Raw genomic sequence first — 27,714 nt, forward strand, 5'->3', positions numbered from 1 at the left:
TACTAAGTCAATGAATGGGGGTTTATTTCAAATAAACCCTGACAAACACAAATCAACCTTCAATAAAATATTTTTGATGATGTAATAAATAAATTAATTAAATATTGTTCTATAAATAAAGCAGGGTTTTATCTTGTTGTTTTAGATAAATAAAGCATTTCTTTGTGAATGTTTTTGAACTTGTTTTTGAAGTGTATTTAAATTTGAATTATTTCCGTGTTAGTTTTTATTTCTTATTTTTAGAGGTTATTTCGTCCTGAAAATTGGTATATTAAAAATTTCCCTTTTGTACAATAAACGAGTGAAAAGTCGTTTGATCAGTGAAAGCAGGGTAAAACGCTTTAATCGCTTCTTAATCACAAAGGCGTATCCAGAATCCTGGTGATGCACTTTCATTGGTTAGAACTTGTATAAATAGTTGTCAATCATATCTGAACTGACTGCTGATTGGTCACGTCTTTGGCATCATAAACAGCCCTCCCGCAAGCAACTGAACGCCAAGTAGCTTAGCAGCAGCGTCATTCACCAACACTTTACGTGATTTCGTAGCGTAAAGCGTCCTAGTTCGCTCTAGAGCTACGTATCTTTCGTTGGCAGTTTACCTTTGGCAGCAGGTGAGGTCAAATGCAGCGGGACAGAGCGGAAGAGCTTCGTTGACACAGGTGGAGGATAATTTTTTACGTTTTTTTTTTTTAAACCAAAAAGGGAAGCAAATGGAAGACAGTGAAACAGCGCTGGTGGAAAGCCTGATAATATGGGTGAGTGTATTTGGTCAAGTGAATGTGAAGCTTAAAGGACTGCGGTATTTTTGTCACCTGTGTGGTTTAGGTAGTAGGGCTCTGCGGAAAGCTAGCCGGGTGAAAATAAAGAAGTTATGTTAGAAGACACGGCTAATACTATCCTATGTGATCTACATTAAACTGATAATTTTTAGCGCTTAGCGTTAGCTTGAAAAGCATAGTTACCGTAGCAACACCAAGTCAACCGGTACAAAGAGTTGCAACAGGGTAAGGAACAACAGCCTGCTGCATGTTACAGTTAGCATTCAACATATGCAAAGATGTCAATTATGGAGCACTGGAAGTGCCATAATCCAACAAATACATAATCGTTACACATAAAAACATAGAATAAAAGAATATTGTTAATAAATAAAAGTTACATTAAAAGTGTTTGAAATAAATATAGAAAGTTGAGCGGACTAAAACTGAAAATCAATTAAAAAATTCTCTTCTTATGGTCATATAACCACATCCTGTAACACATACACAAACGACAACAATATGGAAATCAACTTTGGCTCAGATAAAAATGACAAACAATACCTAATGCTGATGGTAAAACCAATATATTATGTATCCCTACTTCATTTTTCTATTTTTATTTTCACTAGGTAGGCTATGTCTGTAAAATTTACAAAAAGATCTGCATTTCTTTAATCAGCAATTAAAAAACAGGTGGGTTTAAAACAATCTGAAAATTGGACTCTTCTACAAGCTATAATACTATAAAAGTTGCAGGATACTAGTCACCTGACACCTCTTTTCACATAAAATGTTTTGTGTATTTCTTACTATTAGAAATTTTCCAAGGACAGATCTAAATTTCTCAATTGTAGAATGGATGATGGATGATAAATTAGGCTACACTACTATGCTCATAACGATCTTGCGTTTTTCCTCACAGCTGCAGACGTTTAACACTCCGGCACCTTGCAGCACAGTGGAGGAGCTCACCACGGGAGCAGCAATGTCACAGGCACTTCATCAGATGTAAGAAATCACACGTATTAAGAAAATAGATGGTATATCTGTAAAACAAAAAAAACTTAAGAAAACAAAACATTTTCGCAATGCCCAATGATTTAAACAAATGACTAGTTGTTAAAAAGAAGGGGAATTATTACCTGGAGACTTAATTTTTTTTCTTCCCCCCTTTGCATTAAATGTACTTTTTTTTTGTTGTTGCTGTTTTTATTTACTTTTTATTTTGTTTTTGTTTTTCCAACTATGCCAGTGAGTCTAGTTGCTTCAGGCATGTAATCTCGCAGATCAGTAGTCAAACTTTGGCCTCACCTAGTGATAAATTACTTTTATCATTGAAAAGAAAAAGAAATTTTCCGTTTTTCTAAAAGATATTACATGCAGTTAAACTATTTTTTCTTTCCACTGCTTGTGGTGCAGAGACCCCACGTGGTTCAACGAAGCTTGGGTGAGCCGTATCAAAACAGATGTTGAGGACAACTGGAGACTGAAGGTATAAAGACACGTCCTCACTGTGCAGCATTGGCCCTGTCTGACTGAACGCGCTGGTTGCTCCACATTTCATTTAATGGTGACCACAAACCTGCTCCTCTGCTGCTGCCTTTAGCCTGCATTGAATAGATTTGTTGTCATTCAAGTGTGGAATTAACTAAAATAATATTAGGATTAGATTATGTTGACGATCAAACAAAACAATCATGATGATGACTAAGAGGCAGATTTTAGCTTGTAAGTGTGAGTTTTCTATTCCTCCTTTTTTATTTAGCTTTGTAAATATTTCTGTGGCAAATATGGATCTTCCCTGGAGTGTGTTTGTCTTTATAATTGGAATAAAGTTATTTATTTTTATTTATTCTTTATTTCAAACAAATAACATGAACATACATAGGATCGTTAACTTTATGATAAATATCAAAATATAATAAAAAAAAATTAGAAGCAATAACTACAGACATTGACGGTGTTGAAGTTAAAGTCTTGAAACATTTAAAGTAGAATGAATTAACTAAAAAAACAAAAGTTCAAAAAATATATATACATTGGTAAAATATAACAATGTGTACTTTTTCAGTTATACTGTTTTCATAACAGAAAGTCAGAAATACAATCAAATACATATAAAAAAGGGTACATTACTGCAAAAAAGGAAAAACAAAAGTAAAAAATATAACAGAGGGACTTGCTTATGAGATCAAGTCAAATTTCTGAAGTAGAGTTAAAGTTTTTACCAGTTTCTTATTATTAAGGTTAAGTTTTTCATCAGAGGCAGTATATGTTTTTAAGTCAGTTACTTTAAAATAATTAAAAGAGGGGATTTTATCGCTCCATTTCATCTTGTGGACATAATATTTTGTTTGGATTAGAATTAGATTCACTATATATATTTCATCTAAAGAAAAAGTTTAATTGTTAAAGACGAGTAAAATTTGTAAATTTGATAAAACAATATTTTTTTTCAATTTTTTCTGTAAGGACATTTTGCATATCCGACCAAAATATTGCAGTGTAAGAACACTCCACAAATAGATGTTCAATACTTTTACCTTCGCACTGACAAAAAGAGCAGTTGTTGCTGACATTTGGAGAGAAGCGACAAATGTTATTTGTAACAGAATAATATCTATGTAAAATCTAAAATAAAAATTCTTTGGTCCTATTAGTAACTATATATTTATAAGGCAGTAAAAAGATTGCACTCCACAGTTTTTTGCTCAAATAGCCTCATCTATGCTTACTTATGGGAGTGGAGAAAGTTTATAGAACACAGTTATTAATTTCTCAGTTTAAGAATTATGACATAAAGTATTAATTTTCACTTCTGGTTCACATAAATTAAACTAACAGATTACGGTCTTTCCCGAAATGTTTGGCCTAAAGGTTCTGTATGTTTTGTAATTAGTAACGTTGACATCATAATATTAATGTAAAGAACTGCAACGTATCATTTTGGTTGTTTTGCCCAAGTCAAGTGTTACTGTGTGGTAAACTTGCATGTATTTTCCACATGATCCTCTTTTTTTTTAACAGTTAAGTAAAATACAGAATTATATTACTACTTGAACAAATTCTTAAATAGAAATTAAATGGCTGCAGTAAATTTTAGCTAATAATTTTAAGTAACATGGATTCTGATTCTATGTTGGCAACATATTTGATGCTGATTCTTTAATGCAGCAAAAAATAGTTTTAGAAGGTAAAGTGGTGGTGAAGTCATTAAAAAATTGCATGTTCGGAATTAACCCAGAATGTTGAGACTAACGATGTTGAGTAACATTTTTTATTATTATTTATAGCAAGTCATAATCATGTAGTGACTTCCACCAACATTATTGCATGTTGCATTTTGGAGCCCTTGTTGGCAATTGGTCTTTTTGATACATTTGAAGCTGATTATATTTTCAAATCTCTCTCCTCTCAGATGAACAATCTGAAGAAGATCCTTCAGAAGGTGGTCGATTATTATAATGAGGTATGAAGTCCATACATTCCCCCTGGCTTCCTGCAGTAGTGATTTTATATTGGTTTTTATTTTGCAATTTAGGAAGTGTTTTGTCTATAAAGGTTTTATAAGGTACATATATGACCTGTGTATGACCAGGTCATCGCTCAGGATATTTCATACTTCCCTTTGCCGGATGTCTCACGGGTGGCAGAGCACGCAGAGCCGGTGGAGATGGGAAGGTTGCTGCAGCTCATACTGGGCTGTGCTGTCAGATGTGAGCAGCAACAAGGTTTGTCACTGCTTTCACGGTTGGAACAGATGTTATATAAATATAGTTGCTTATAATTCTATGTCTTTCTAAAGTAAAAGCAAAAAGTCCCCTTATTGAGAAGATGTTCTCCTCTGTTGGCAGAGTACATTCAGATAATTATGACCATGGAGGAGTCCGTGCAGCATGTGGTCATGAAAGCTATCCAGGAGGTTGGTTCATTAAGTTTCTCTCTTGTCATAGTTAGGTTTTCTATGTTCCTTGGTGATATTTTGTCATCACCCTGGTTTAACTAGGCTGATGTTTTGCAGCTCTTCTGTTGCTTATGTCTAATAACCTGATGACATTTTCCTCATCAGCTCATGAAAAAGGATAATTCAGCAGCATTAGGAACGGAGCTGTCAGGGGACCCAGAACAGCAAGTCAGTAATTATTCTGTCATTTTGTCTTCTTTTTTTATTGTGTAATGCAAAGTCATTCTTCACTAATTGACATTTCATAATCAACAATATTCAATGTTTTGCTGTAAAAGAATGTAACAAGAGCTGCAGTGAATTTCAAAAGTATTGAAACTCATTGATATTTTTCACACTTTGTCACAAAGTATCACAAACTGTAATACAGAATCTACAGATCACATTTTCTATACTTCATCTGAACATAGAAAACACAAATGCAATCCCCCCCAAGAGTTTTAGTCAAACTCCAGTTTTATGAGTTATTCATTCAGAAGTCTGAATATAAATATTTTACAATTATCTTAAAAAGAAAACAAATATGATTTTTTTTTATACTTCAGTTTTTGCTACTTTGTGTCAGTTTGCATGAAACCAAAATAAAATGAAGTTTGTTGATGACACATGACGGCGGATGTGGAAAGGTTGTTTTTCTTATAAAATGCTTTGACATGACATCTGTCTCGAATTGCACCGTATAAATAAATTAAATTGAAATAGTTCTGATGTTTGACATTTGAGAAGTGTGTTTTCTAATGTTTGAGTGTTTTGATTGTAATTCTATTTCTCAATCACGTGTCCAGGTGAAAAAACTCCTGGAGGACCTTTCTGAACTCATGTCAGAAAAGGAAGGCTTAGCTCAACGCTGTCAGGAGCTTGACTTACAGGTGAATATAAACCTCGTGCACAACCTCATTCTGTTCAGACATAAAGTTCTTCATAAAGTACTTAGCAATAAGTTTTGTTTTTTCCCAAAGTGGACTCTTGAACATCTCATTAGTTTGCAGATTTTAACTTTCTCTGTGTTCAGACATGCATGCCTTTGGTACAGTGTAACCCAAAGTTTTGCAACTCACTGTAATGCTTGGCTCCATTGTCTGGAGCTGCTGTGGCAGAATGACTGTGGACTCACAGTCTGGGTTGTGCTGGCTCCACTGTGGCATCCAGCCTGCACTACCACTAGCACTACCACTACTAGTGTGCAGGGAGACCACATATAACAGGGACTGATCAACTGTTTACCTCGATTCTCAGCAGATTGATTTGGTCAATTTCCTGCCTTGCTTGGGTCTCTGGGCAGAGAGGTAAGTAAAGTGCAGCTCATCGTCGGGGAGACGGGAACTAAACCAATCTAAACCAGCTACTCGAATGTTTGCTCTAACTTTGCTAACAGAGGGCTCAAACAGGGTTCTGAGGAGTTATGCAAAGCTTGTATAGTAATTTTTTGCAATATTCCAATATTTGAATGTGAACTATGCTAGCCATTTGTCCTCTTCTTTAGGGGAAAGCATGCTTGGAAATCCTTGAAATATAAAGTCAAGCTACATTAAAGATGACTATTTTATGTCCATATGTATGTTTTAGGGGTATTGTCTTAATAACAGAACTTTAAAACCAGGCAATGGTTTTAGTCTTCCTAATTCAGTCTGTTAGTACAGTGCTGTGAAAAAGTATTTCTCCCTTACTCATTTAATTTTTTTTATGTGTAAATCTTTCAAGTCATTAAAAAATATGAGTTATTTACTGGCTGGAACAAACTGCATAAACCAACTTGGTCTTACATGAACAGGTTTGCTGACCTTGGTCAATCAGTGAAGTGTGTTCAACCAAGTAAGCTAAGTTCGGTTTTGTTGGCCCCACCCACACGAGACTACGACCAAACCTTTAGAATCAAGAAATAACTTGGACCTGTGTGACAACATGAAGCAGACTAAAAGGTCTAAAAAGCAACACTTTGCACCCAGAACCAAAGAAATTCAATAATGGATGAAAAACAAAAGGCTGTAAATGGACATGCCATTTACAGGGCATATCCACAAATGAATAAACTTAGAATGGTGGTGAACCTTCGCCGGAGTGGCTGACTTTCTTAAATTACTCCACAAATGGATCAGCAACTCATCCAGTGGGTCACAAAAGAATCCAGAACAACGTCTGAAACCTGACATGCCTCTCTTAAGATCAATGTTTCTGATTCAACAATGTGAAACTATACAGCAAAGCCATACATTGGAGTTGTGTTTTGATGCTCTAACTTCTGTCTCTTTTAATTCTCAGATGTAACTTTTCTGCTCTGCATGCTGTTATTGACCTGAAGGAACTTTAACACTGCAGCTCCTTTCTGCTTACTTTAATCCACATCAACTGGCATAAAACTCCTGATGAGAGCTGCACTGACATTTTTGTTTCTGATCAGGTGGCCGTCCTCTTAGAGGAACGAAACAGCCTTCTGGCCGAAAACGATGTCCTAACAGACCGAACCAGCCAGTTGGACACATTCGATGACCCCAGCACGCCATCAGGCAGGAAACACAGTCAGCTTCAGCAGCAACTGGAGACTCTGCAGGAAGAGAACTTTAGGTTGTTTACTGTGGCTTTAAATGCACCTCAGCTGTGTATTTGCAGCGAAGACCAAATGCTTATGTGTGTGCGCGTGCTACCGCTAGGCTGGAAGCTGCCAAGGATGACTACCGGATCCACTGTGAGGAGCTGGAGAAGCAGCTGGTTGAACTTCAGCATCGCAACGATGAGCTTACCAGTTTGGCAGAGGAATCACGGGCTCTCAAAGACGAACTGGATGTTCTGAGGTTTGTGTTTGTTAAACAAATGCTTCCAAAGTTGTTCTTTTTGTCATTTGCAATAAAGTTAATATCTGTACGACACTGATTTCTAAACTGGGGTTTAACTTTTCTAGCTTCTATTCACTCCTAAATACTTTGATCTGTGTGTCACCCTAATACTCTACCTCAGTAAACAATTAGTAGGTTGAACGAAATTGGCCTGAACTTCAATTTTACAGTGCTTGTAAGAGAATTCCAGCAAACGCATAACTGTTTGTAAAAGTCCAAAGGCTACAAATGCTTTTGCAAACTACTACTACAAAACACACTTCAGTCTCACTGCAACATTTGACTTATTTACTGGAAATAATTGTGTTGATTTTCTTCAGAAACTGCTCAGATAGAGTGGTGATCCTGGAGGCATCAGTGGAAACCTACAAGCGTAAGCTGGAGAATCTCGGTGACCTAAAGCGGCAGGTGAAGCTGCTGGAGGAGAATAACATGATCTACATGCAAAACAGCGTCACTCTGGAGGAGGAGCTGCGCAAAGCAAACGCTGCCCGCGCACAGCTGGAGTCCTACAAAAGACAAGTAAAGAACTTACTCTTATTGCAAGATTAAATATAATTTTTTGATTATATGTCATATAATTTGCATTTGGAGAATGTGTTTAGTACCAAACAACTAGCGATTATTTTAGTAATTGATTATTCTATTCACTATTCTCACAATCTGATAATAAATTGCCACACTTTGCAAATTTTTAACTTAGCCTCTTAAGCATTTTTTATTCAAGATTGTGCTATACTATAATGTTTACAGACAAAGAAGGTTTTCATTTTTAAATGCAATATTAGAATCTGTTAATATTCTAATATTCTTTCAGCAAATTATCTTTTTTTGAGTTTGTATGCTCTAGTTAACAATTAATCAATTACTCAATTAGTTGATGATCATTTCAATAATCGATTCATCTTATTAATCGTTTCAGCCCTGCAAACAGATTTGTTTTTTGTTTCCAAAGGTCCAAGACCTCCACAATAAGTTGTCAGAGGAAACCAGACGTGCAGACATCATGGCGTTTGAGATGAAAAAGTTGGAAGAGAAGCATGAAACTGTGTTGAAAGAAAAAGAGGTTCAACATCTTATAACATTTCACCGTTAATATGTACTATATATTGGCTTCGCTTAACACCTTTACTTTTTTTTTTTTTCTTTAAAAAAAAAAAACAACAAAAACTTTACACCATCAGCGTATCATCATTGAACGAGATTCTCTGAAGGAAATCAACGAGGAGCTGCGATGCACTCAGGCTCAACAGGACCAGCTCTCACAATCAGGTACTTCATCAATTAATTAATGATGCTTTTTATTATTTATTAACTTATTTACTACCTAAAGTACTGTGGAAATGATTTATCCTCACACTGATTTCTTATTTTTGTCACTCAAACATGTTTCAAATAAACAAATAATCAGCCTGACAACGACAACTTATTAGGTTTAGAGGGCAAGGAAGTTAATTTTATTATCTTGTTCTTCCTTAATGACTTCAATTGTTAGAAAACTGCACTTTCTATTTACTGACGTTATCTTTTTATGGTTGGAAAATATAAGTATGGCAAAAACAGAAGAAAATTGTCAGGGAGTAAATACCTTTTTTTTTCCCCTTTTCACATCACTGTACCTTTTTGTACTTAGGGATCCTTCCCTCTGGCAGCCCCAGCCATGAAAACCTGGCAGCTGAATTAATTCCCATTGAGTACAGGTAGTATTTTGCTGCTTCAATGTATGCTTTTGTATTCTTTCTGCTACAATGTTGTGTGTGATTACCGACTGTTGTGGTTATTTAGAGAAAAGGTCATCAGACTGCAGCATGAGAACAAGTTGCTGAGAGTGCAGCAGGAGGAATATGAGCAGGAGAAGATTGTCACCCTGCAGACCCAGCTGGAGAAAGCTGAGAAGACTCACAGCAAACTGGACACAGAGAACAGGTGTGCTACATTTGTGCTCCTTTGTGTTGATTCTCTTTCTGCATGTTGACGTTTATCTGTTTACTGCTTCATCTTCAGATTGAGCCTAGAGCGCGTCTGTGAGCTGCAGCAGCAGGTGGAAGAGCTGCAGAAGGCTCTGCAGAGTCAGGCTGACAAACCAGATGATGTGAGGGTGCAAACATGCTCCGTCAGCAAAAAACAGAGTTACAATGTAGTGTAGTCTGAAGCCAGATTGGGCTCAATTACTTACTTGCATAATTAGACATTTGAGTTTGACAAAGTATGTGATATGCACATAAAAAATGAGGAAGAACCTTCATCCAGGATGTTATGCTCAGTTTTGACATGCGTTTTTCATTTTCAGTCAAATCTAAAGAGGAAACTGGATGCTCACATGTAAGTGAGTTTGCTCTCAGATAGAAATACAAGCTTGTGTTCTCCAGTAGGTGGAAGTGGATCACTTGTTTTTCCTCAGGTCCCAGCTGAATGAGGCTCAGGATGAAATCATGAAGAAGAAAGAGCTTCTGGAGGACCTTCAGCCTGACCACACCCAGACATGTGCGGTTTAAAAGTTTTAACGCAGCTGTGTTGTACGTTCAACATGCAATAGAAAACTGACTTGTTGCTTCTCAGCTTTGAAAGTGGATGAGCTGACGGCTGCTCTGAAAAAGAAGGATGACGACATGCGGGCCATGGAAGAAAGATACAAGATGTATTTGGAGAAGGCTCGCAATGTGAGTTAAATTAATTTAGCATTGGCAACTCTTAAATGTGGGGTGAAATCAAGTTACTTATCAGTATTTTCATCTTGACCCTTACGTTTCTCTTGAAGGTAATCCGAGCCTTGGACCCCAAGCTGAATCCTGCCACCGCTGAGATCCTGGCTCTCAAAAGCCAGCTGGCAGATCGGGACAAACAGATTCTCAACCTTGAAGTAATTGCACCTCTATTTAATTGATTCCAGTATGAGTTTGCAAACAATTTGAGTATAGCATTCATTAATTGTGATGCTGAATGTGTTTGTTTTTTTTTTTTTTTCTTCTTAGCGTCAATGCGAGCAGGCCAGGCTAAGAGAGTATGAGGAGAAGCTGATTGTTACAGCTTGGTATAACAAAGTGAGTTGTTACAGCGTTAAATAAAATACATACTATTCAAGTTTCACAGTGGTGGCATTTACTGAAGTGATTGAGAGAGCTTTAAACACTATCAGACATGGATAGCAGCATAAAAAAAACATCGACAGACTTGTAAAACGTTTCTGTTTGGGATCTAGTTTCTGACACTAGACAGGGTTGATCTTGTTAATAAACAGCTAGTTTCATGCAGTATCTCACAACCAACCATAATTCTCATCAGTTGTGATTCAGTAACAAACGGTCCAAATAAAATGTAACTTTATACTGAACAGTAAATGCACCGTAGTAGTTGCTAAAATATCATGCTGTCAACAACCGTCTTCAATCTGGGTGTTTCTGCGAGAAGATTTGGTTAACTATATACTATATTCAGTTCTTTATCGGTGGGATGTAAATAAATAAAGTTAAAGGAAACACTGAGGAATAAAAGCTGCATAAAAGGAACATTTTTCTAATGCATGTCTCAAGTTTCCTGATGCTGTGAGACAGCGAGTGAGAGCTAAACTTTCAGCAGATAACATGAAGTTGCCTTGATTTAGCTTGTTGATAATAAATAAATCCTTTTAGTGGTAGAAGCGAACAGTTTTATCTGACACTAGACGTTCAGAACATCTCAGAATAAGAAATGTTTAAATCACTAAACTCTTAACGCCACATAAGCAGATACCAGGAGGCTGTTGTTACATTTAATGCTGTTTTTGTCCCCCAGCTGAACTTCGTCTATGTTTTTTATATGTTGCCTTTGTTAAAGCTGGCTATCGATCAGCGAAGAAGGTATTTTTGTTTTCCATTTTTTCCTGGCGACTGCTCTCACATGTGATGTTGCCCTTGCATTAAGATAATGAATGATTGCTTACAGCAGGTACGCCTGGTAAAAGTGTTGATTACCGTTTTTAGGATTTCTGGTATTATTATTCTCTAAAGAGACAGACTTGGCTAATTATAATCGGCACATCTCTACTAACAACATTTTCAGTATTCTTTAAATCAATGACTACAATTTGCCTCTGGTTTCTGTGCTATTAGAGTTTGAACTTTCAGAAGTTGGCCATGGAATCTCGTCTCGGAGGCCGCGCTGCCGCCACGTTCTCCCCCGGCCAGTCCTTCCTGACGCAGCAGCGGCAAGTCTCTAACGCCCCACGCAGGGCTGCTTCCGTCAGCGTGCCTGCCACTACCTCCAAATAGACTGTGTCACAGCACCTCACATCGATTAAACTAGGCAAAAATACACAACAGTGTAAGCACTCAAGTGACCTTAAACGCATCTGCTGTGAGCCTTTGAGGAGGGTCAGACTGCGTGTGATCAGTGAGCACTCATCAGACCCACCCCGGGTCAAAGCAGAGGTTGTGTTGGTATACCCTGCTGTACATTAGCCTGAAGGACAACCTTGCTTGCAGAGACATTACCCTGAGTCGACCTCACAAGCCAAAGCTAGATGTAGATTTGCAACGACTATCCTCTCTGCCTTGTGATTGTTTTGTTTGTTTTCTTTTTTTCCACCCTCATATTTAGCTTTTATAACATAGCTCTCCTTGTATTGTGTTAAGGTCAGGGGAAAGAAAATCCTTGTGGAAATGAGGCCTGCTATTTTAGCTTTAGTTTAAATGGTGACTTGAATCTCTGAAATCCAATCAAATGAAATGATTGTACAAATATTTAAGAAATGTACGTCACAGTGGGGACTCTAGGTGAGGTGTAATCCAGCAGCATGATTAGTCTTGATTGAGCCATATCTGCTGCCGGCCACCAAGGATTTCAAAGCATTAAGCAAAAACTTGTAGTTTTCTTTTTGTCCTATAATTGAAAAGTCTATAATTTCAAATGCTGTTGAAACAAATCAAGTCATATTAACTCTAATTAACACTTGAGGTGCTGCAATAAGAAATCTGGGAATAGTCCATAATCTTTTCTACTTACGCTCGATGGGAACTGATGGACCTTTTTGATTACTGTGTGTGTTGATTCTTTAAGTCAATAAATATGTTACTGATACAGAAATTAATGATTCAACACCAGCTTGTCATGCAGCCATCACATCCAGGTCGAACACTTTTACAGCTCCTGCAAATTGTAACACTAAAACTTTTAACACATGTCAATGTTTTCTATTAGGATGCCGATTTAAAAGAACATTTTGAAAAGCACTTATTGTCTTTTGCACTAAAAGTGATCAATCTGACACCATGTAGTTAAATATCCACCACCTTGCAAAAATATTTAGCTTTGACACATAGCGACCACAGTCGCGAGCGGATTTTATGGTGACTTTTTGAAGATAAACTATTATAAAGTTCTTTACAAATATCTGAAAAGTGGGGAGTGCATATGTATTCAGTCCTCGGTCAATTCTCTGTCAAATTATGAATGCTTGTCCCACTTTTCATATATTTGCTTAGACAAAATCAGTTATTCCTTACACTTCACATTGTATGTCACAAAACGTTCCTCCCAAAACAAATTCATTGAAATTTGTGTTTTTAGAAGGTGTGTGAATTCCTTTACAAGACATTGTAAGCTGTTCAGGTTTAGCAGTCTCTTTATTGCCTTTTTTCTGTTTATTGTCAGCAGACGTTCTGTTATATGGCCACATGTGGTTTATAGATGTATGTCACTTGAATTTCTTTGCAGCTAATTATTATTGTAAATTGCTGACTTAAAGGCATAGTCATTTAATAAAATAGACTGTACAATCAGGTAGAAGGTACACAGCAGCCTGCATAATGCTAAATGGTTGTGAGTAACTTATTAAAGACATGTATAATGAATTTTAAAAAATTGAATAGCTTTTTTTTGCTGAATAAAATCTTTTTTCAAAAATTCCAGACAATTTATTTATTTATTTTTTTTTCAATCAAATCTCAATCCTCAGTAGGTTATATTAAAGAAGCCGTGACTAATAAAAGAAAGCGATTATATTATCACATCATCCAGCATCAAAAAAATAAATAAATGCAGAAATGAATCCAATCATAAACACAATTTGTCGACAGGCTCTCAAAACAAAAACCTCAAAACTCAAACTCATGGGGTCACATGAGTTTGAGAAGATTGATGATGGTTGACTTGGATAAATGTTGGTAATCAGATAAATTATTACATATAGATTTGTCTGAACAAGGACAATGTTGTGTCTGATCCGTCAACATTGCCTGGTTAAAAACACTGATATTTCTGCAATTTGCCAAAGTAACAACAGATCCATTTTCACAAAGCGCCTGTTGTCCATCCTGCACCTTATGTTTTATCGCATGTAACCTTCAAGTCAAAGCGGGATTTTGCAAAGATCTTGAATGGATGTGGTGTGCGTGTGGCTCCAGTTATCCCTTCTGTACTCAGCTCAACGCCATCCGGAGTGGAAAAGTGAAACTTCTGGAATAAGATGACAAAAAACAGGAAGAGTTCCATCCTTGCCAGACCTTCACCGAGACACGCTCGCTTTCCTGAAAAGAGAAAAAAAAACGTACTTTAAACGCATGGTTTCTGTTTCCTCTTAGATCATTTTTTTTTACCAGTGTGTCTTTCCTGTTCAAAATCATAATTCCAAACTAAGTTTATGTGCAGACTTATCACTTAAATGCAGTTGTTACCGGCAGAGAAAGGTAAAAATGCTTCCTTCCTTAGGAACCTGCCGTCTTCATCCAGGAAGTGTTTGGGGTTGAAAGTGTCAGGGGTTTCCCATTCGTTCTTGTCAAAAAGAACAGAGGTCAGGTTAGGCATCACAGCCGTCCCCTGGAAAGAAAGAAAACAGACTAATGAGACGACAAGAGAGGGAGAAAGTCGTATGCCTTTCAAAAAGACAGGAAACTGGGAAAATAATTCTGTGGCGGGCTCATATATTCGATATTATTTTTTTACATAATGTGCAAAGTGTTTTTGTTTGTATCGGAACAATGTTGGTCAGTTAATATTGTCCTTTACAAACAATGAAAAACAGAAAGGCCTCAAAGGTAAATGGAATTTACTTTTTTTTAAAATCTGGATTTGGGAGTTTTCACTGCAAAAACCTGCTCAGGTGGGAAGTTTGAGTGATGAGGCTAAGTAGGTGTTCCAAACTTTTAAATCTTAATATAAACTTTTAGATATCAAAATAATAATAAAAAAAACCTAACCATTAAAATGACGGATTACAACACTTAAAATCTGGAAATGGTCTTGTAAAGAATCACTCAAAAACTGGTTGTAGAAGGAAATAATAATAGAAAAAAAAAATCTGAATATAGAAAGCTGTTTTGTGAAGGTATATTATTTTCAAAAATTTGCTAATGTTGAGTATCAAATGGTAATTCCCAGAATATAAGGAAATGTTTGATCCTGAATTGTGCAAAGACTTTACAACTAGAGCAACTAAAAGTACATGGAAACGTATTGACTTTACTATTCTTTGTGGCAGATAAAATCACCCTGTGAGAATCCTCTGTGGCTTTTGCAAAGTCATCTGTTGTTGCTTCAGACTTTTGCTTGTTTAAAACATTCAAATGATCCTGCAGACGTGTTCGGGGGGATGATCAGACACACCTTTGGTATGAAGTAACCGCTCAGCACTGTGTCCCTGGCAGCCATCCTGAGTGCGTTGAGGGGGACAATGTTTCCCATCCTTTGGATCTCGTGGATAACGGCATCAGTGTAGGGCATGTTGGATCTGTCTGCCATGGTGGGCTGGCGGCTCTGTCCGACCACTTTGTCGATCTCTTCCTGGACTTTGTCTATAAAGCAAATCAAATCAAGTTGCTGACCTCATGCGGTAGTCTTCCTCTGGTAATTTGATCTGTTGGTGAACATGGTTCTGATCTGAGCTCACCCTGGATGTGAGGATTTTTCATAAGGTACAGAAGTCCCCACTGCAGAGTCTTTGAAGTGGTTTCACTGCCAGCCAAGAACAGATCAAGACAACACAGAACCAGATTTTCCTCCACAAATCCCACATCCTGCTTTCTGTTGTGCTGTTGAGCAACAGAAAGCAGACACACTGTCAGGTCATAAATGTGGTATTTCACAACCTTTTTTTCTTGTTATTTGGTTGAACCAAAGCGAGTCCCATACTCTTTCCTCTATAAGGAAGTTGTCGATGTAATCTCGTGGGTTGCTTAGATCCAGATCCAGCTTGTGTCTTTCTATCTCTTTCCTGATGGATGCCTTCAGAGACCTGCAGCTGCTGAAGATGCCATTGTGAGGCCCTGGCAAGTGTCTCATTATTGCTGGGAAAGCATCATAAAGCTGTTAAGAGAGAAAAAATAAGAGCATCAAAATGTACTGACTGCAAAAAAATTGTATTACTTTCTGACTTTGACTCTATTAGTGGAATTTTAGAGAACAGTTTCTTTTAATACATTGTACAATTTGGGGAAAATATTACAGTAATCTTCTTTTGCAGCTACAGTTGCACTCATGTGAGGCAGATTGTTTCTCGCCCTACTGGAACTTAAGGAGGGTTTGGATAAGAATGCAGCACTCCTCCATTTTCAATGTTTCAAAGCTCTTCGCTAACATCCTAATGCTGAGCCAGAAACATTCCCGTAATCCCTGTGAGAAACTTTTCATGACTCAGGTAAAGTGGGTAGTGACTTCGTCTAGTTGGATCAGACTAGACTGAGCATGTCTGCTTGCTGTTCTCATTCTTAGAAGAATTAATAAAGTGCTGTTTGAGTTAAAATCACCAATATCTGTTTGGTAGCTTGGTGTGAGTTTATCAGGGGAATCTCCTTTTTCATTTTTTGTCATTACCGTACACCCTGCAGCTTTCTCTGTATCTTACCAGGCCCCATATTGAGCCTTCCAGGTAGGCTATGTCTGTCAGATTCCTCAGCATGCTCTGGAAGTCCTGGTCAGTGTAGTCAAACCTTCTCCCAAACACAATCTGGCAGATGATGTTGGACACAGCATTGTTCAGAAGTGGCACCGGGTCAAAGGATTTACCTGGTAAGAAGACAGAAGTGTCTAAATAAAAGACGCTATCTGTGCAAAAATCTGGTCTGTTTTCCGCTGCTGTCAACCTTCTTCCTTCTCCATGGCCTCCTGCAGGTGTCGACTCTCCTGACAGATGTTCTTCTCCATGGAGCCCTTGGCCATGCCAAAGGTACGCAACATGGCCATGGCAAAGCGCCGCTGTCTCCGCCACACCTTCCCATTGCTAAAGAAAAGACCACCTAGAAAGGGCAAAGAAAGAGAACATCCCTCAAGTGTTGGTTACCCTGACGCTCTAAATCTGACCAAACCCGACTCACCTGAGTTTCCTGAGTAAATCCTGGTTGCCATTGGACTGTGAGGCCGGTCGGCAAAGTTTTCTGCCTGTGTTACTAAAGCCTCTTTCACCGCCTTCCACCCGGACAAAAACACTGTTTTGTGTCTTCCCAGACGTATGCAGAACACATTCCCATAAACATCAGCGAGCTGTGATAGCAGAATCAGAGTAGAAGGGTTCTATTGTGGAGCATGTGACTCTAAAATAATGCAGTCGATTTGTTGTTGACACTGTGACCAATCAATGTTTTTTGTTGTTGCATTTTTTGTATTATAACATCTCTAAAAAAGTAAGAAATGGTAGACATTTCTAAAAATTAGCAATTTTTATGTCATGCAACTATTGTGTTAAAATGCTGGATTAGCAATATTTTCTTATTTTTGCTTCTTCTTTTTTTTTTTTTTTTTTACCTTAGTGAGGTAAATATGAGGCTGCTTGGATTCAATGTTGAAGATGTTCCCAAAAACAGGAAGTGCAGGAGGTCCTGGAGGAAAATGAGGTGGATCCTTTTTGAGCAAATTTACGATGATTAGGATTGCAAAAATCAAAATCAGCATCCATCTGAGACTGAACCACTGACACAAGCTGCAGAGCCACATTGTCACAGTGAGGAGAGGAGGGAAGAAAGACGGCTTATCTAGATTTCTGTCCACGTGGTTCTGAGATGGGTTGGTACTCTGCTGACTCCAGGTCCGGTAAATGTGAAGTGCATGACTGAATCAGTCTACTCACTCATTTGTAATGTGCATCTGCTTTGGTCAGCTGGGTATCACAGATTTGTGTTTTGTTTGTGTTTTATGATATTTCAGTAGTATAAACATTTAGCATGAATTTTCAGAAACAGGATAAGAAACTGCAGTTCATTCAACTCTATATTCTCTTATTTCTTTTAGTGAAGTGTATGGTCTGCCATTTTTACTGGAACCAACCAGCAGATGTCAGCAAAGTAAAATATTTGTGGATTTAAAGCCATGATGTGAAGTAATAATTAATTACTGATGATCTGCTGAGGTTGTACTCTGCCTCTCACCCAGTGACTGCTGGAGATAACCCCCCATCACACCACCTATCGGTGCAAAGACATCATCATTGAGGCAAGTGATGCATATTTATTTTCCTTGATCATGACGGCTTCGCTCCAATGTTTTGCAACATTGGAGCGACATATCTGGCAAAAACAAAAGTGCAGCTTTTCAGTGCAGCTGAGATGCCTGACTCTAATGCAGATCACACTATTTGCTCTGACGGGAGATAAAACAGCTTTGAAAAGAGCTGGTAGTCCTCAGTCGGAAGCTTCTGCTTTGCTCAATAGGAGCAGATTCTTGCCTGAAAAAGTCAGTTCTGTTCCTCTTGACTCAGAAGGATTACTTGCCAATGCTTCAGAAAAGTCCTCACTTCTTTCCAAGTACGTCTGCAGATGTTCTTCACTGTTTTTGTGGAAAGGACTGCACAAGTCTTGCAGTCCTTGATGGAGTTTGTGACTCCATCAAGGTAAGTCAGCTGTGTATGTTTGCTCATGGTGAGCTGTGTGTTCACTTGACTCGTTAGCTGGAGTCCTTTGCACATAGATACCAAATATCTAACTTCAGGAGCAGCAACCACCCAACTTCTAAGTGCTGATGGGTCATCATTGTGCCCAACGGTACCACCATGACTGCTTTGGTCTGCTCTTCAACTTGGTCAAGGGCAATTGCACAGTGTGCTGACATCCCTCCATTAACTTTGGAAGGTCTCATCACTGCCCCAGTCCTGTTCTAAAAAATGTGAAAATGGCTCCAATGGATTCTCTGACCCAAATAATGTATGCACACACCAAACAATCATTTAGTTCAGTAGTTGCTTAGATACGAGTTGAAATTAATTCAAGCCATCCTGAATGCTATGTTCAAATCCCAATTATAGACTATGACAACAATTAAAATAGTGCTTCTCTTTAATCTGGTTAGCAAGAAACAGTTTTCTCTTAAAAATGTCTACTAATGATAAATAATTTAATTAATACACATCTTGCACGTCAGCAGCATTTTTGCAAAGAGTAGACGTTACATGTGCCAAATATCAAGCTTGCATCACCATTTGAACGATTCTTATGAGATTTGTAATAATCCCCCTTACCAGTCGTGCACTGCATGTAAAGGGTGTAAAGATAAAAGGCAAGGACCGCCTCCTTTTCTGTGGCCTAACCCTTAAAAGAGATGGACTTTGAGACAAAAGATAAAAATTGCAAAATCTAAAAAAAAATCTGTTGCTAAACAGAAAACAGATGTAAGAAATATCTTAGGTAGTTTCATTACCTGAAAGTATTTTCATGAGTGCATTAATATTTGGGCAAATGCAGTTTAAATGAAATTATTATTTAATGAGTCTGATCCAATAAAATCACATTATTTTCCTAAAACAGCCATTTTCTAAACATTTTAATCTTTTTGCACAGTATAAGTGAATTTTCATGTTGGCTGGCATTATGATTCATTTTATAGTAATTTTATAGCTGCTGTCATCAGGCAGCAGGTTAACGTGGTGCAGCACAGAGGCGGTAAGGTTTGGGACAACGAGTGAGTCCCAGTTTGAACTCCAGACTGGGCTTCTCTCCTGGAGGAGATGAAAATGTGAACCTCTGGAGGAGGGAGGTGAAGAAGAGGAACAACTCCATCCTGGCCAGCTGCTCCCCGAGACACACACGTTTACCTGAGGATGCAGAATTATAAAGTTTTTAATCAGATCTTATGTCACAGAGTCCATGATGGCCTTAAAATTTACATAAAATGGAAAATTAATGCCAGTGTCAGCAATAATTGGAAGTGTGATGTAGTATTTCACTGAGACTCTGTATATCAAATCAATTTAAATAGAGCCAATTTAAATAGAGCCAATTTATAATAAGCTTCCTATTACATTTAGATATAAAACACAACACAGTCAAGATGAGGTCTGGAAAACTGATTTAAAGTCTCAAACAACAAGTTAAAAAATAGTATTTATACATAAACAGAGGACCAGCTCAATAAGTTGGAAAATTGTGTAGCCCAGAAAAATGTTTTTGTTTTAAAAATATTTTTGTATTTGTCATTTAGATTTTCTGACAAACTGAATTTTGGGTTTCCATTAACAACACTGTTGTAATTAAATGAATGCTTAAAATAAGTCACTGTCTGCAGCAGGTTTGAGCTGAAATAAAACCAAGCATTAATTTAAGAATTTATGTGAGTTTTTCAACATTTGGTTGAGTTGTTTGAAGTTCTCTCAGACAAAAATGTCTTATTTTAAGAGCTGTCCATAAAATTACATCAACAAAGTTCAACATCCAACCTGCAGAGAAGGGAAGAAATGCTTCTCTCTTCCTGAATTTGCCGTCCTTTTCCAGAAAGTGCTGAGGATTGAAGGTGTACGGAGTTTCCCACATGGACTCATCATGTAAAACTGAGTCCAGTGTAGCAAGAATCATGGTGCCCTGAAAAACCAGTGTAGTGTTAGACAGATTGGACTGAATACTTTATTTTACTGCTGATTTATGGAAAGTCACATTATTACAAATCTAAAAAAACTTAAAGAAGTTAATTTTTAAAGAAGTCAAAATCACAATTTGAATTTTCACTTTAGCCTCTTGGTTTCCACACTGAACATTCTCAAAGTTAGTTCACTAAAATCTCCTCAAACAGTGTAGTCTAAGACCTCTAATTAATGTTTGACACATAAAAATAGGGAAAGCATGTAAATAAAATATCCCATGTGCAGGTTAGACCTTTGGGATGGTGTATTTATCCACTGTGGTGTCCTGGTTAGCTGTGCGGGCCACATTTAAAGGTATGATGTTCCCCATCCTCTGTATCTCGTGGATGACAGCGTTGGTGTAAGGCATGTTGTCTCTGTCAGTCATAGACGGCTGCCTGGACGGACCAATCACAGCGTCTATCTCAGCCTGGACCTGCTCTGCATACAGAGAAGAACAGAACAATCTGAGTCTGTGTGCTGGACTTTGAGATGTATCACTCACACCAACCTTGTATTTGTGGGTTCAAGATCATGAACAGCAGCCCCCAGTGTAAAGTGGTGGTGGTGGTTTCGGTTCCAGCACCAAACAGGTCCAGAGTGCAAAAACACAAATTGTCGATATCAAAACCAGAATCCTTGTCTTCTTTCTGATTGAGACACATGAGGCAGACGTTGTTGGCATGAGTCATGTGAGATGAGAAGAGCTTCAACACAGCAGGGAGGTCTCACCTCTCCCATCTCTATGAGGAAGGAGTCGATGTAGTCTCTGGGTGACGAAGGGTCCAGGTTCTCTCTGTGTTCCTTAATCCTTACTTTAATAAAATCTAATATTTCATGTGATATGGTGAAAATCCTCTGATGAGGTCCAGGCAGCCATTTCATCAGCCAGGGCAATATATTGTAAAGCTACAGAGACAAAACAGAGAAAAATCGATTGCTTCTAGGCCTTTCACGATAAACAATAAATCAATTACGGTAATCGCACGATAAATTAAAACTATCGATGTCATTTTAATTATCGGCTTTATCATTTCTTCCGGTCTTTTTCTCTTTCTGTTGTTGACACTGAATGAAAAAACTCCGGTGACCTTCCCTTCCTCATATCCTCAGTGTAATGTCCAGCACACACTACGATCTTAGAGTTGTCGGCAGATTGTCGGCCCATTTTCAAAACCTGAGAAATCACACATTAGCCAACAGAAATCCTAGGTGTAACGGTTCGGGTTCAATCGTGCCGTGTGGTGTCCAACAATGGGAACAAAATAATGGCTATAAGTCCAGTTAACTCATTTTAAAACCAGACATTAATCAATGCTTTACCACAATCTACCTGCAATGCATGTGGCTCTAGTGTCAGCTTAACATCCTGACTGAATGAAAATCATTATAATCTATTTATGTCACGTTAGAACAGCTGAAGAATTACCGGGTTCATCAAATGCGTAGCAATTTTGCTCCAACTCCTCCCCTCGTCATTTATAGAAATGAATATAGATTCTTTGCACAAAATATTTTATAAACATTAATGTTGTTTCCACATATCATCTCCAATGTCCGGTGGACTTCAGGTTGCGCTGTGTCAGCTGTTTGGGATTCCCCTCCATCATTTCCCCTCAGAAAGCACAAAGGGAATCCGTGCTTTCTGATTGGCTATCTGTCACATTCAACAGGCTGCGTTAAGCTCCCAGTGGGGAAAACCCCTGATTTAGATTGAAGCGGCCACAACGATCTACTGTAACACAACACACTACAGGATGATCGATTACGAAATCACGAGCAACAATCTTAGAACAATCAACGTTTTAAGATTGTCATAAGGAAAAAAATTGGGGCGAAAAAGAACAAATGCCTAACAAGGACTTTATTAAAAGACCACTTTAAACATGGGAATGCCACACAGCATGGATAACAAACTGCAGCAACAGGAAAAGAAGAAGGGAAAGAAAGCTTCTTCGAAGCCACTTGAGACAGAAAAAAGGTAATAAAAACCAAGGTGAACAAATGCAAGATTAACAATGAACATTTCTAAACATGTTTGGATCCAAGACATTTAACAACATCAGATGCAGACTTCAACCCTGAGACACCACACATTGTTTTTGTTTGTTTTGTTTATCAGTTCCAGCGTTAAGAGTTCTTTTGAAAATAAAGTGTATCTATCTTTGGCAGGAAATTGGATGCATTATTACGTTATTTCCATTAAATCAGTAAAAAAAGGTCTTCAAACAATATTATAGTTTATTGCAATAATATTTGAGACAATTTATCGCATAGCAAAATTTGTTATCATGACAGGCCTAATTGTTTCATCAAAGTGGTTCGGACACTACGATCTTCAATTGCATATCCAAATATTGATTGAAAGCTGTTCTTCATGTAGATATTTTATTATTGTTTTACCATAAAATTTCTTTTGGGAGTTCTCTGCTGTTCTCACCTGTGCCCACACAGTTCCTTGTAAGTAGAGTGAATCGTCAAAGTGTTGAAGGATGATCTTGAACTGCTTGTCGTTGTACTCAAATCGACTCCCAAAGACCAAGCAGCAGATGATGTTGGCGACGGCGTTGTTGATCAGTTTTTGGGCATTAAATGGCTGACCTGAAATAAAAATAAGAAAACACCATGGTCATTGAACCAGCGGATGAAGTGTGGGCAGGTGCTCTAGCATTTCCTGGTTCATGGCTACATTGACTGTAGACTTCAGGAACCCAGTGGACCAACACCAGCAGATGAAATGAAACCCCAAAACCATCAATGACTGTAGAGACTTTACAATGTACATCAAGCAATGTGGATTCTTTCCTCTCTACTTGGAGACACTGGGACCTCGATTTCCAAATGAAATGCAGAATTTTATTTCATCTGAAATTGCTTTACTCAATTTTTTCGAAACAGAAAAGTAAAATCTGTTTTCACCACGCTGTGAGGCTTCTCAGCAAAATTGCCAAAGCCTTCTTGAACAACATTGTTACTCGCTGCAAAAATAGGAAATAGGTGCTTCAAGAAAGCTAAGTCAATTTTAGCTGAACCCAAACACCAGCTGTTTCCTGTGTGGAATAAAATAATTATTCACAGTATGTTTACTTTTATTAGAAGTTTAAATATTAATCTTACAATGTTTAATCAGTTTATTGTGTCTCAGTCAGGTTTACAGAGACTCTTTTGGCCTTCACAGTTTGCCTTAGCGCGCCAGAAGCTTAGCAACAGAAGATAAGTAAATAATTATATCAAATAGTCATCATACTTCGAGGGGTGACAGACCAGACTGATTATTAATAGGTACAGAGGAATATTCTGCCTGGAACTGGTTTTTAACTAAAGACATCATTTGTGTGTGTGTGTGTTAAATCTGATAAACGTTTTTGTGAATGTTGTGTTGTTGACGGACTCTCAGTATACATAGAGAAGTGATTCCTTTGTCTAGTTAGATCTCTTCTGAGTTCTCCATCTGTACAGATGAGATAAAGCTTTGTTTTGTTCTCACTTTTTAACAAGCTTTGGACTTTGTTCATTTTTGCACTCCACACCTGTTTACCATGAGAATGCAGATCTAAAATGCTGCAGAAACAACATAATTAAGAATGATTTTTTGCTGCTACTTTCCTTTTTAAATACCTTTTTTTTTTTAGTGCGCTTCATGTGTGCCAGTTGCTTTGCTTTAACAGTTTTTAACATACGTACCATATTTGTAGTTGGTGAATGTATTTTCTGATGGCTGTAATACCAGTAGGGTCGGTGTAATAAACACGATATGGAGAATATTTCAGACATGGTTGCTCTGTACACAAAATAAGATTTTCCTTTTGTTATTTTTTACCTTGTAGATCAGCAAAAGCCTCAGTGAGATACCGACACTCCTGCTGGATGGATCGCTCCAGGGTTTTCTTTCCCAGACCAAAGTTTCTCAGTGTGTGAAGAGCAAATCTCCTCTGCTGCTTCCACAGATTACCGCTGGAAATTATAAGACCTTTTGGAAACCAATAAAAAGAAAAGTTTTATGCTGACACTTGAATGAAATTAATACTGTAATATAGAAGCCCTGAACGGCAAAGAGAAAATATTTTTTCAAAGACCCATTTCCTAAGTCTAGTCAAATTGTATTTTCCCCTGAACTTTGAAAATTATGTAAAAGTATATGAAAAAGGAAAACCGGTATATGTCAGACTAAAATATTGTCAAGCTTTGCTGTTTAGTTTTTACTTCTGGATTCTTTCCCCTGAAGATGGATTAAAAATTTATGATGTACAAAATTTGATGACTTGTGTTCTTCTATTACGTATTTCTGACTATGCAACTTATATTTCTTTCAATTCTACAGAAAAAAACTTCAGAGTGGAAAGAAGTTTTAATTCCTTATTTTTTTGTTGCATAAGTCCCATTTGCCTTTCAGGGCTTTGATAAATTAATGCAATTACTAAAACAGCCAAACATTCTTTGCATGAAATGAGATGGATGGTTTGAGATTGATTGGAAATTGCAGCTTTTGACCCAAAACATAAAGAATGTCACCTTTATTCCCAACTATGTCTTCAAACAACGGGATGTTGGGACGATCGATGAAGTTTTCTCCTTGTTCAATAAGAGTTTCTCTCACCAGCTTGTAGCCATTAATGACGACAATCCTTCCACCAAACAAACGAAGACTGAAAACTTTCCCGTATTTCCCTGCAAACTGAACACAGAGCAGATATTTGCCTTCATTCAAAATTCAGAAAACAAACATTTTAAAACTTTTGAGAAAGAAATCTGTATCCATCTCTGTATTTATGTATCTTCATTGTGGTCCTGGAGCTCAAAGATTAAGTTGAGGTTTGTTTTCATACACTTTCTAACATTTGAGATCAAAAATAACAATATTTTTTTTTCAGTACTTTAGCTGTCTAAAATTATCTACTCCTTGTTAGCTTTTGATCCCTCCCTTTGTTCACTTTGCTTCCATTTTTGTTAAATTCTAGTTTATTTATTCTTTGATGTCCAAATATGTCCTCTATTCTTCATAGTTTTCTTTTTCATCTATTAAGAAAGTCTCACTTAAACTCTGACAATATTTATCCTGGATGCATCTCACAAAGGTTTTATCAGATTAAACTGTGGGAGATTAGAAAACCAGGCGAACACTTCTGAATGTGCTTTGCTTTGGTTTCAGAGCCTTTCCTCAGGCCAGCTGCTGCCAAATGAAGAAAGAGACAAGAGTGTGAAAATGTTGGAGGCTAAAATCAGCAGAAGCCTAAATTGTGACAATATGATAACTTAAACAATATTTGGACTCTTGTAGTTCTCTATTCCACAACATTCCCTCTTTACCATGAGACAAATATTCATCCAGGTGAATTATACAGTAAGGTTGCAGCAGTTATAAATATATTTATTTCCATCACAACTGTTGATGTAAATCAACATCTAATATTTCTAAAAGGGTCAGTTTCTTTTCACATACTAATCATCATAAATAAAGCACTTTGGAAATCACTAACATCAGACATTTATTAGGCTTTCAAACAGCTTCTCACTGTGCTATTACTACTTCTACTGCAACAGTGATAATGAATTGCTGTGTCACCAAATGTTGTGTTTATGAAGGTGTGCAATTTTTCATTACAGTGATTTCTAAAAACAAAGTGAACATTTTCACGGTACGTCTATAAGGAGAAGTGATAAATGCTCAAAGGAAATATGATGAATGAATGTTAAAAAGTATGTAGGCAAAAGGTGTAGAGAGTCAGAATGGAGCACTTTGCTCTACTAGAGAAAAATAAAAAGGTTAGAGTCCATTTCAGCCACCTTTATACTCTTCAGTCAACAAGGTCCTGGATAAAGTTTCTTATCTGAACTTAATCTATGGTATCTTTTATTTTTTTTAAAGAAATATAATTTTGTTAAGGTTTCTTTATTTATTGTTTGAGTCACTGGTTTATATTTGGGAAACAACATTATTTAAAGACAGGATCTATACTTTATTGCTGAGTGTTTTTCTCCTACCTCTTTAAACTGCAGGTGAATTTTGGACGCCTTGATGCGAGGAAGGTCTCCAATAAAAGGAAAAGACCACGGCCCTGGTGGAAAGTTACGAGGCACTCTGTTCTTCAAAACATCTGTCAGCAGCAAAAAAACACAGAAAAATATCAGAAAACTTCTGAAGTCTATCCACTCCAAGCCCAGGACACTCAGGATCGTCTCCATGTCTTCTATGAACACTGAAGTGGAGCAAAGGAACCAGATGTTTTATTAAAAAACACAGCAGGAAGCAGATAAGACAAACTGTACTGAGTTAATGTTTCACTAGGAAACATAACTGAGTATCAAAATAAAACCACTCAGCTTGTCTGTATGTATAAGTCTCACTCAATACAAAAAACACACATCTTCTTTACATCACGTTTTTATTTCATTTATTTAGGTTTGATTACAAAAGTGATAACCTGTCCATGAAGCTGTTATGAACAAATTCATAAAATTCAGAACTTTTACTATGATGAACTGATTTCTGGTCAATGAATGTATTTCTGACTTAAACACAACATGCAATGGATCCTTTTTTGAATATGTTGCTTATTTAATTCATGTGTATTTAAAGACAACTTAGGATAAAAAAACAAACAAACAACTGAATATGTCAAATCAATCAGAAATTTTACAACACCCTCTTGTAGTACTTCCTCAACGCCACTGGGGGTCGCAACTCCCAACTTGAAGACCTCTGATCTAATTCATAACACATAGACATCTGCAAGTGCTTGTAAATCTGCATTTTGAATTCATAAACCATTAAAAATGCCAGCCAAACATTTGTGAGACTTGATGGTTATCCTGAAAGTTATTGCAAGGAAAAGAGTTGATAATACAGCATCCAGTGAATCGTAGATTTGTTCAAAGTACTGTAAATACTGGAGACTGACCTTTAAAAGAGATGGACTTCGAGACAAAAAATAATAATGCAAAAAAAAAAAAAATAATGTGTTGCTAAACAGAAAATAAACGTAAGAAATATCTTAAGTAGTTCGATTACCTGAAAGTATTTTCATGAGTGCATTAATATTTGGGCAAATGCAGTTTAAATGAAACGATTATTTAATCAGGCAGCAGGTTAACGTGGTGCAGCACAGAGGCGGTAAGGTTTGGGACAACGAGTGAGTCCCAGTTTGAACTCCAGACTGGGCTTCTCTCCTGGAGGAGATGAAAATGTGAACCTCTGGAGGAGGGAGGTGAAGAAGAGGAACAACTCCATCCTGGCCAGCTGCTCCCCGAGACACACACGTTTACCTGAGGATACAGAATTATAAAGTTTTTTAATCAGATCTGATGTCACAGAGTCCATGATGGCCTTAAAAATTTACATAAAATGGAAATTTAATGCCAATAATT

At 37.3% G+C, this 27,714-nt stretch overlaps 4 protein-coding genes across 4 annotated transcripts in view; 1 reads left to right on the top strand and 3 right to left on the bottom strand.

Moving 5' to 3' along the window:
• The first annotated feature begins 440 nt into the window (after positions 1-440).
• Positions 441-13,439, top strand: hook1 (hook microtubule-tethering protein 1). Its single transcript, XM_044129033.1, has 22 exons — positions 441-758; positions 1,687-1,772; positions 2,184-2,256; positions 4,183-4,233; positions 4,363-4,495; positions 4,619-4,686; positions 4,834-4,896; positions 5,514-5,597; positions 7,127-7,290; positions 7,377-7,517; positions 7,880-8,081; positions 8,515-8,625; positions 8,744-8,831; positions 9,193-9,259; positions 9,345-9,485; positions 9,564-9,651; positions 9,850-9,881; positions 9,961-10,043; positions 10,119-10,219; positions 10,318-10,419; positions 10,532-10,600; positions 11,648-13,439. The coding sequence occupies exons 1-22, from the start codon at positions 714-716 to the stop codon at positions 11,804-11,806; spliced, it is 2,151 nt and encodes a 716-aa protein (XP_043984968.1). The 5' UTR covers positions 441-713; the 3' UTR covers positions 11,807-13,439.
• A 7-nt stretch (positions 13,440-13,446) lies between these two features.
• LOC122838405 (cytochrome P450 2J6-like) lies at positions 13,447-17,575 on the bottom strand. Its single transcript, XM_044129034.1, has 9 exons — positions 17,271-17,575; positions 16,844-17,009; positions 16,613-16,765; positions 16,375-16,535; positions 15,663-15,836; positions 15,421-15,562; positions 15,138-15,325; positions 14,210-14,351; positions 13,447-14,062 (listed from the first exon to the last, which is right to left on the bottom strand). Exons 1-9 carry the CDS (start codon positions 17,457-17,459, stop codon positions 13,857-13,859), a joined length of 1,521 nt encoding a protein of 506 aa, XP_043984969.1. The 5' UTR covers positions 17,460-17,575; the 3' UTR covers positions 13,447-13,856.
• A 1,200-nt stretch (positions 17,576-18,775) lies between these two features.
• LOC122838408 (cytochrome P450 2J4-like) lies at positions 18,776-26,558 on the bottom strand. The gene is made up of 9 exons (XM_044129039.1): positions 26,332-26,558; positions 24,862-25,024; positions 24,170-24,319; positions 22,790-22,950; positions 21,082-21,258; positions 20,861-20,999; positions 20,603-20,790; positions 20,170-20,311; positions 18,776-19,548 (listed from the first exon to the last, which is right to left on the bottom strand). The coding sequence occupies exons 1-9, from the start codon at positions 26,530-26,532 to the stop codon at positions 19,373-19,375; spliced, it is 1,497 nt and encodes a 498-aa protein (XP_043984974.1). The 5' UTR covers positions 26,533-26,558; the 3' UTR covers positions 18,776-19,372.
• A 157-nt stretch (positions 26,559-26,715) lies between these two features.
• LOC122838410 (cytochrome P450 2J4-like) overlaps positions 26,716-27,714 on the bottom strand; it is an 8,226-nt gene continuing 7,227 nt past the window's right edge. Inside the window, exon 9 of the mRNA XM_044129041.1 lies at positions 26,716-27,612. Within this exon, the coding sequence (XP_043984976.1) occupies positions 27,437-27,612 (176 nt within the window). The 3' untranslated portion in view covers positions 26,716-27,436. The remainder of the gene's footprint in view (positions 27,613-27,714) is intronic.

Source organism: Gambusia affinis, linkage group LG10 (assembly GCF_019740435.1).
Source record: "Gambusia affinis linkage group LG10, SWU_Gaff_1.0, whole genome shotgun sequence".
NCBI lineage: Eukaryota > Metazoa > Chordata > Actinopteri > Cyprinodontiformes > Poeciliidae > Gambusia > Gambusia affinis.

Coding starts and splice junctions, on each gene's coding strand:
- hook1 (XM_044129033.1), top strand. CDS start 714: ATGGAAGACAGTGAAACAGCGCTGGTGGAAAGCCTGATAATATGG. Junction 759..1,686: donor TGGAAAGCCTGATAATATGG/GTGAGTGTATTT, acceptor TTTTCCTCACAG/CTGCAGACGTTTAACACTCC. Junction 8,626..8,743: donor CTGTGTTGAAAGAAAAAGAG/GTTCAACATCTT, acceptor TTACACCATCAG/CGTATCATCATTGAACGAGA.
- LOC122838405 (XM_044129034.1), bottom strand. CDS start 17,459: ATGTGGCTCTGCAGCTTGTGTCAGTGGTTCAGTCTCAGATGGATGCTG. Junction 16,766..16,843: donor GATTTACTCAGGAAACTCAG/GTGAGTCGGGTT, acceptor TGCCCTTTCTAG/GTGGTCTTTTCTTTAGCAAT. Junction 15,326..15,420: donor GAAAAATCCTCACATCCAGG/GTGAGCTCAGAT, acceptor TTTGCTTTATAG/ACAAAGTCCAGGAAGAGATC.
- LOC122838408 (XM_044129039.1), bottom strand. CDS start 26,532: ATGGAGACGATCCTGAGTGTCCTGGGCTTGGAGTGGATAGACTTCAGA. Junction 21,259..22,789: donor AAGGAACTGTGTGGGCACAG/GTGAGAACAGCA, acceptor TTGTCTCTGTAG/CTTTACAATATATTGCCCTG. Junction 20,791..20,860: donor CTTGAACCCACAAATACAAG/GTTGGTGTGAGT, acceptor CTCTGTATGCAG/AGCAGGTCCAGGCTGAGATA.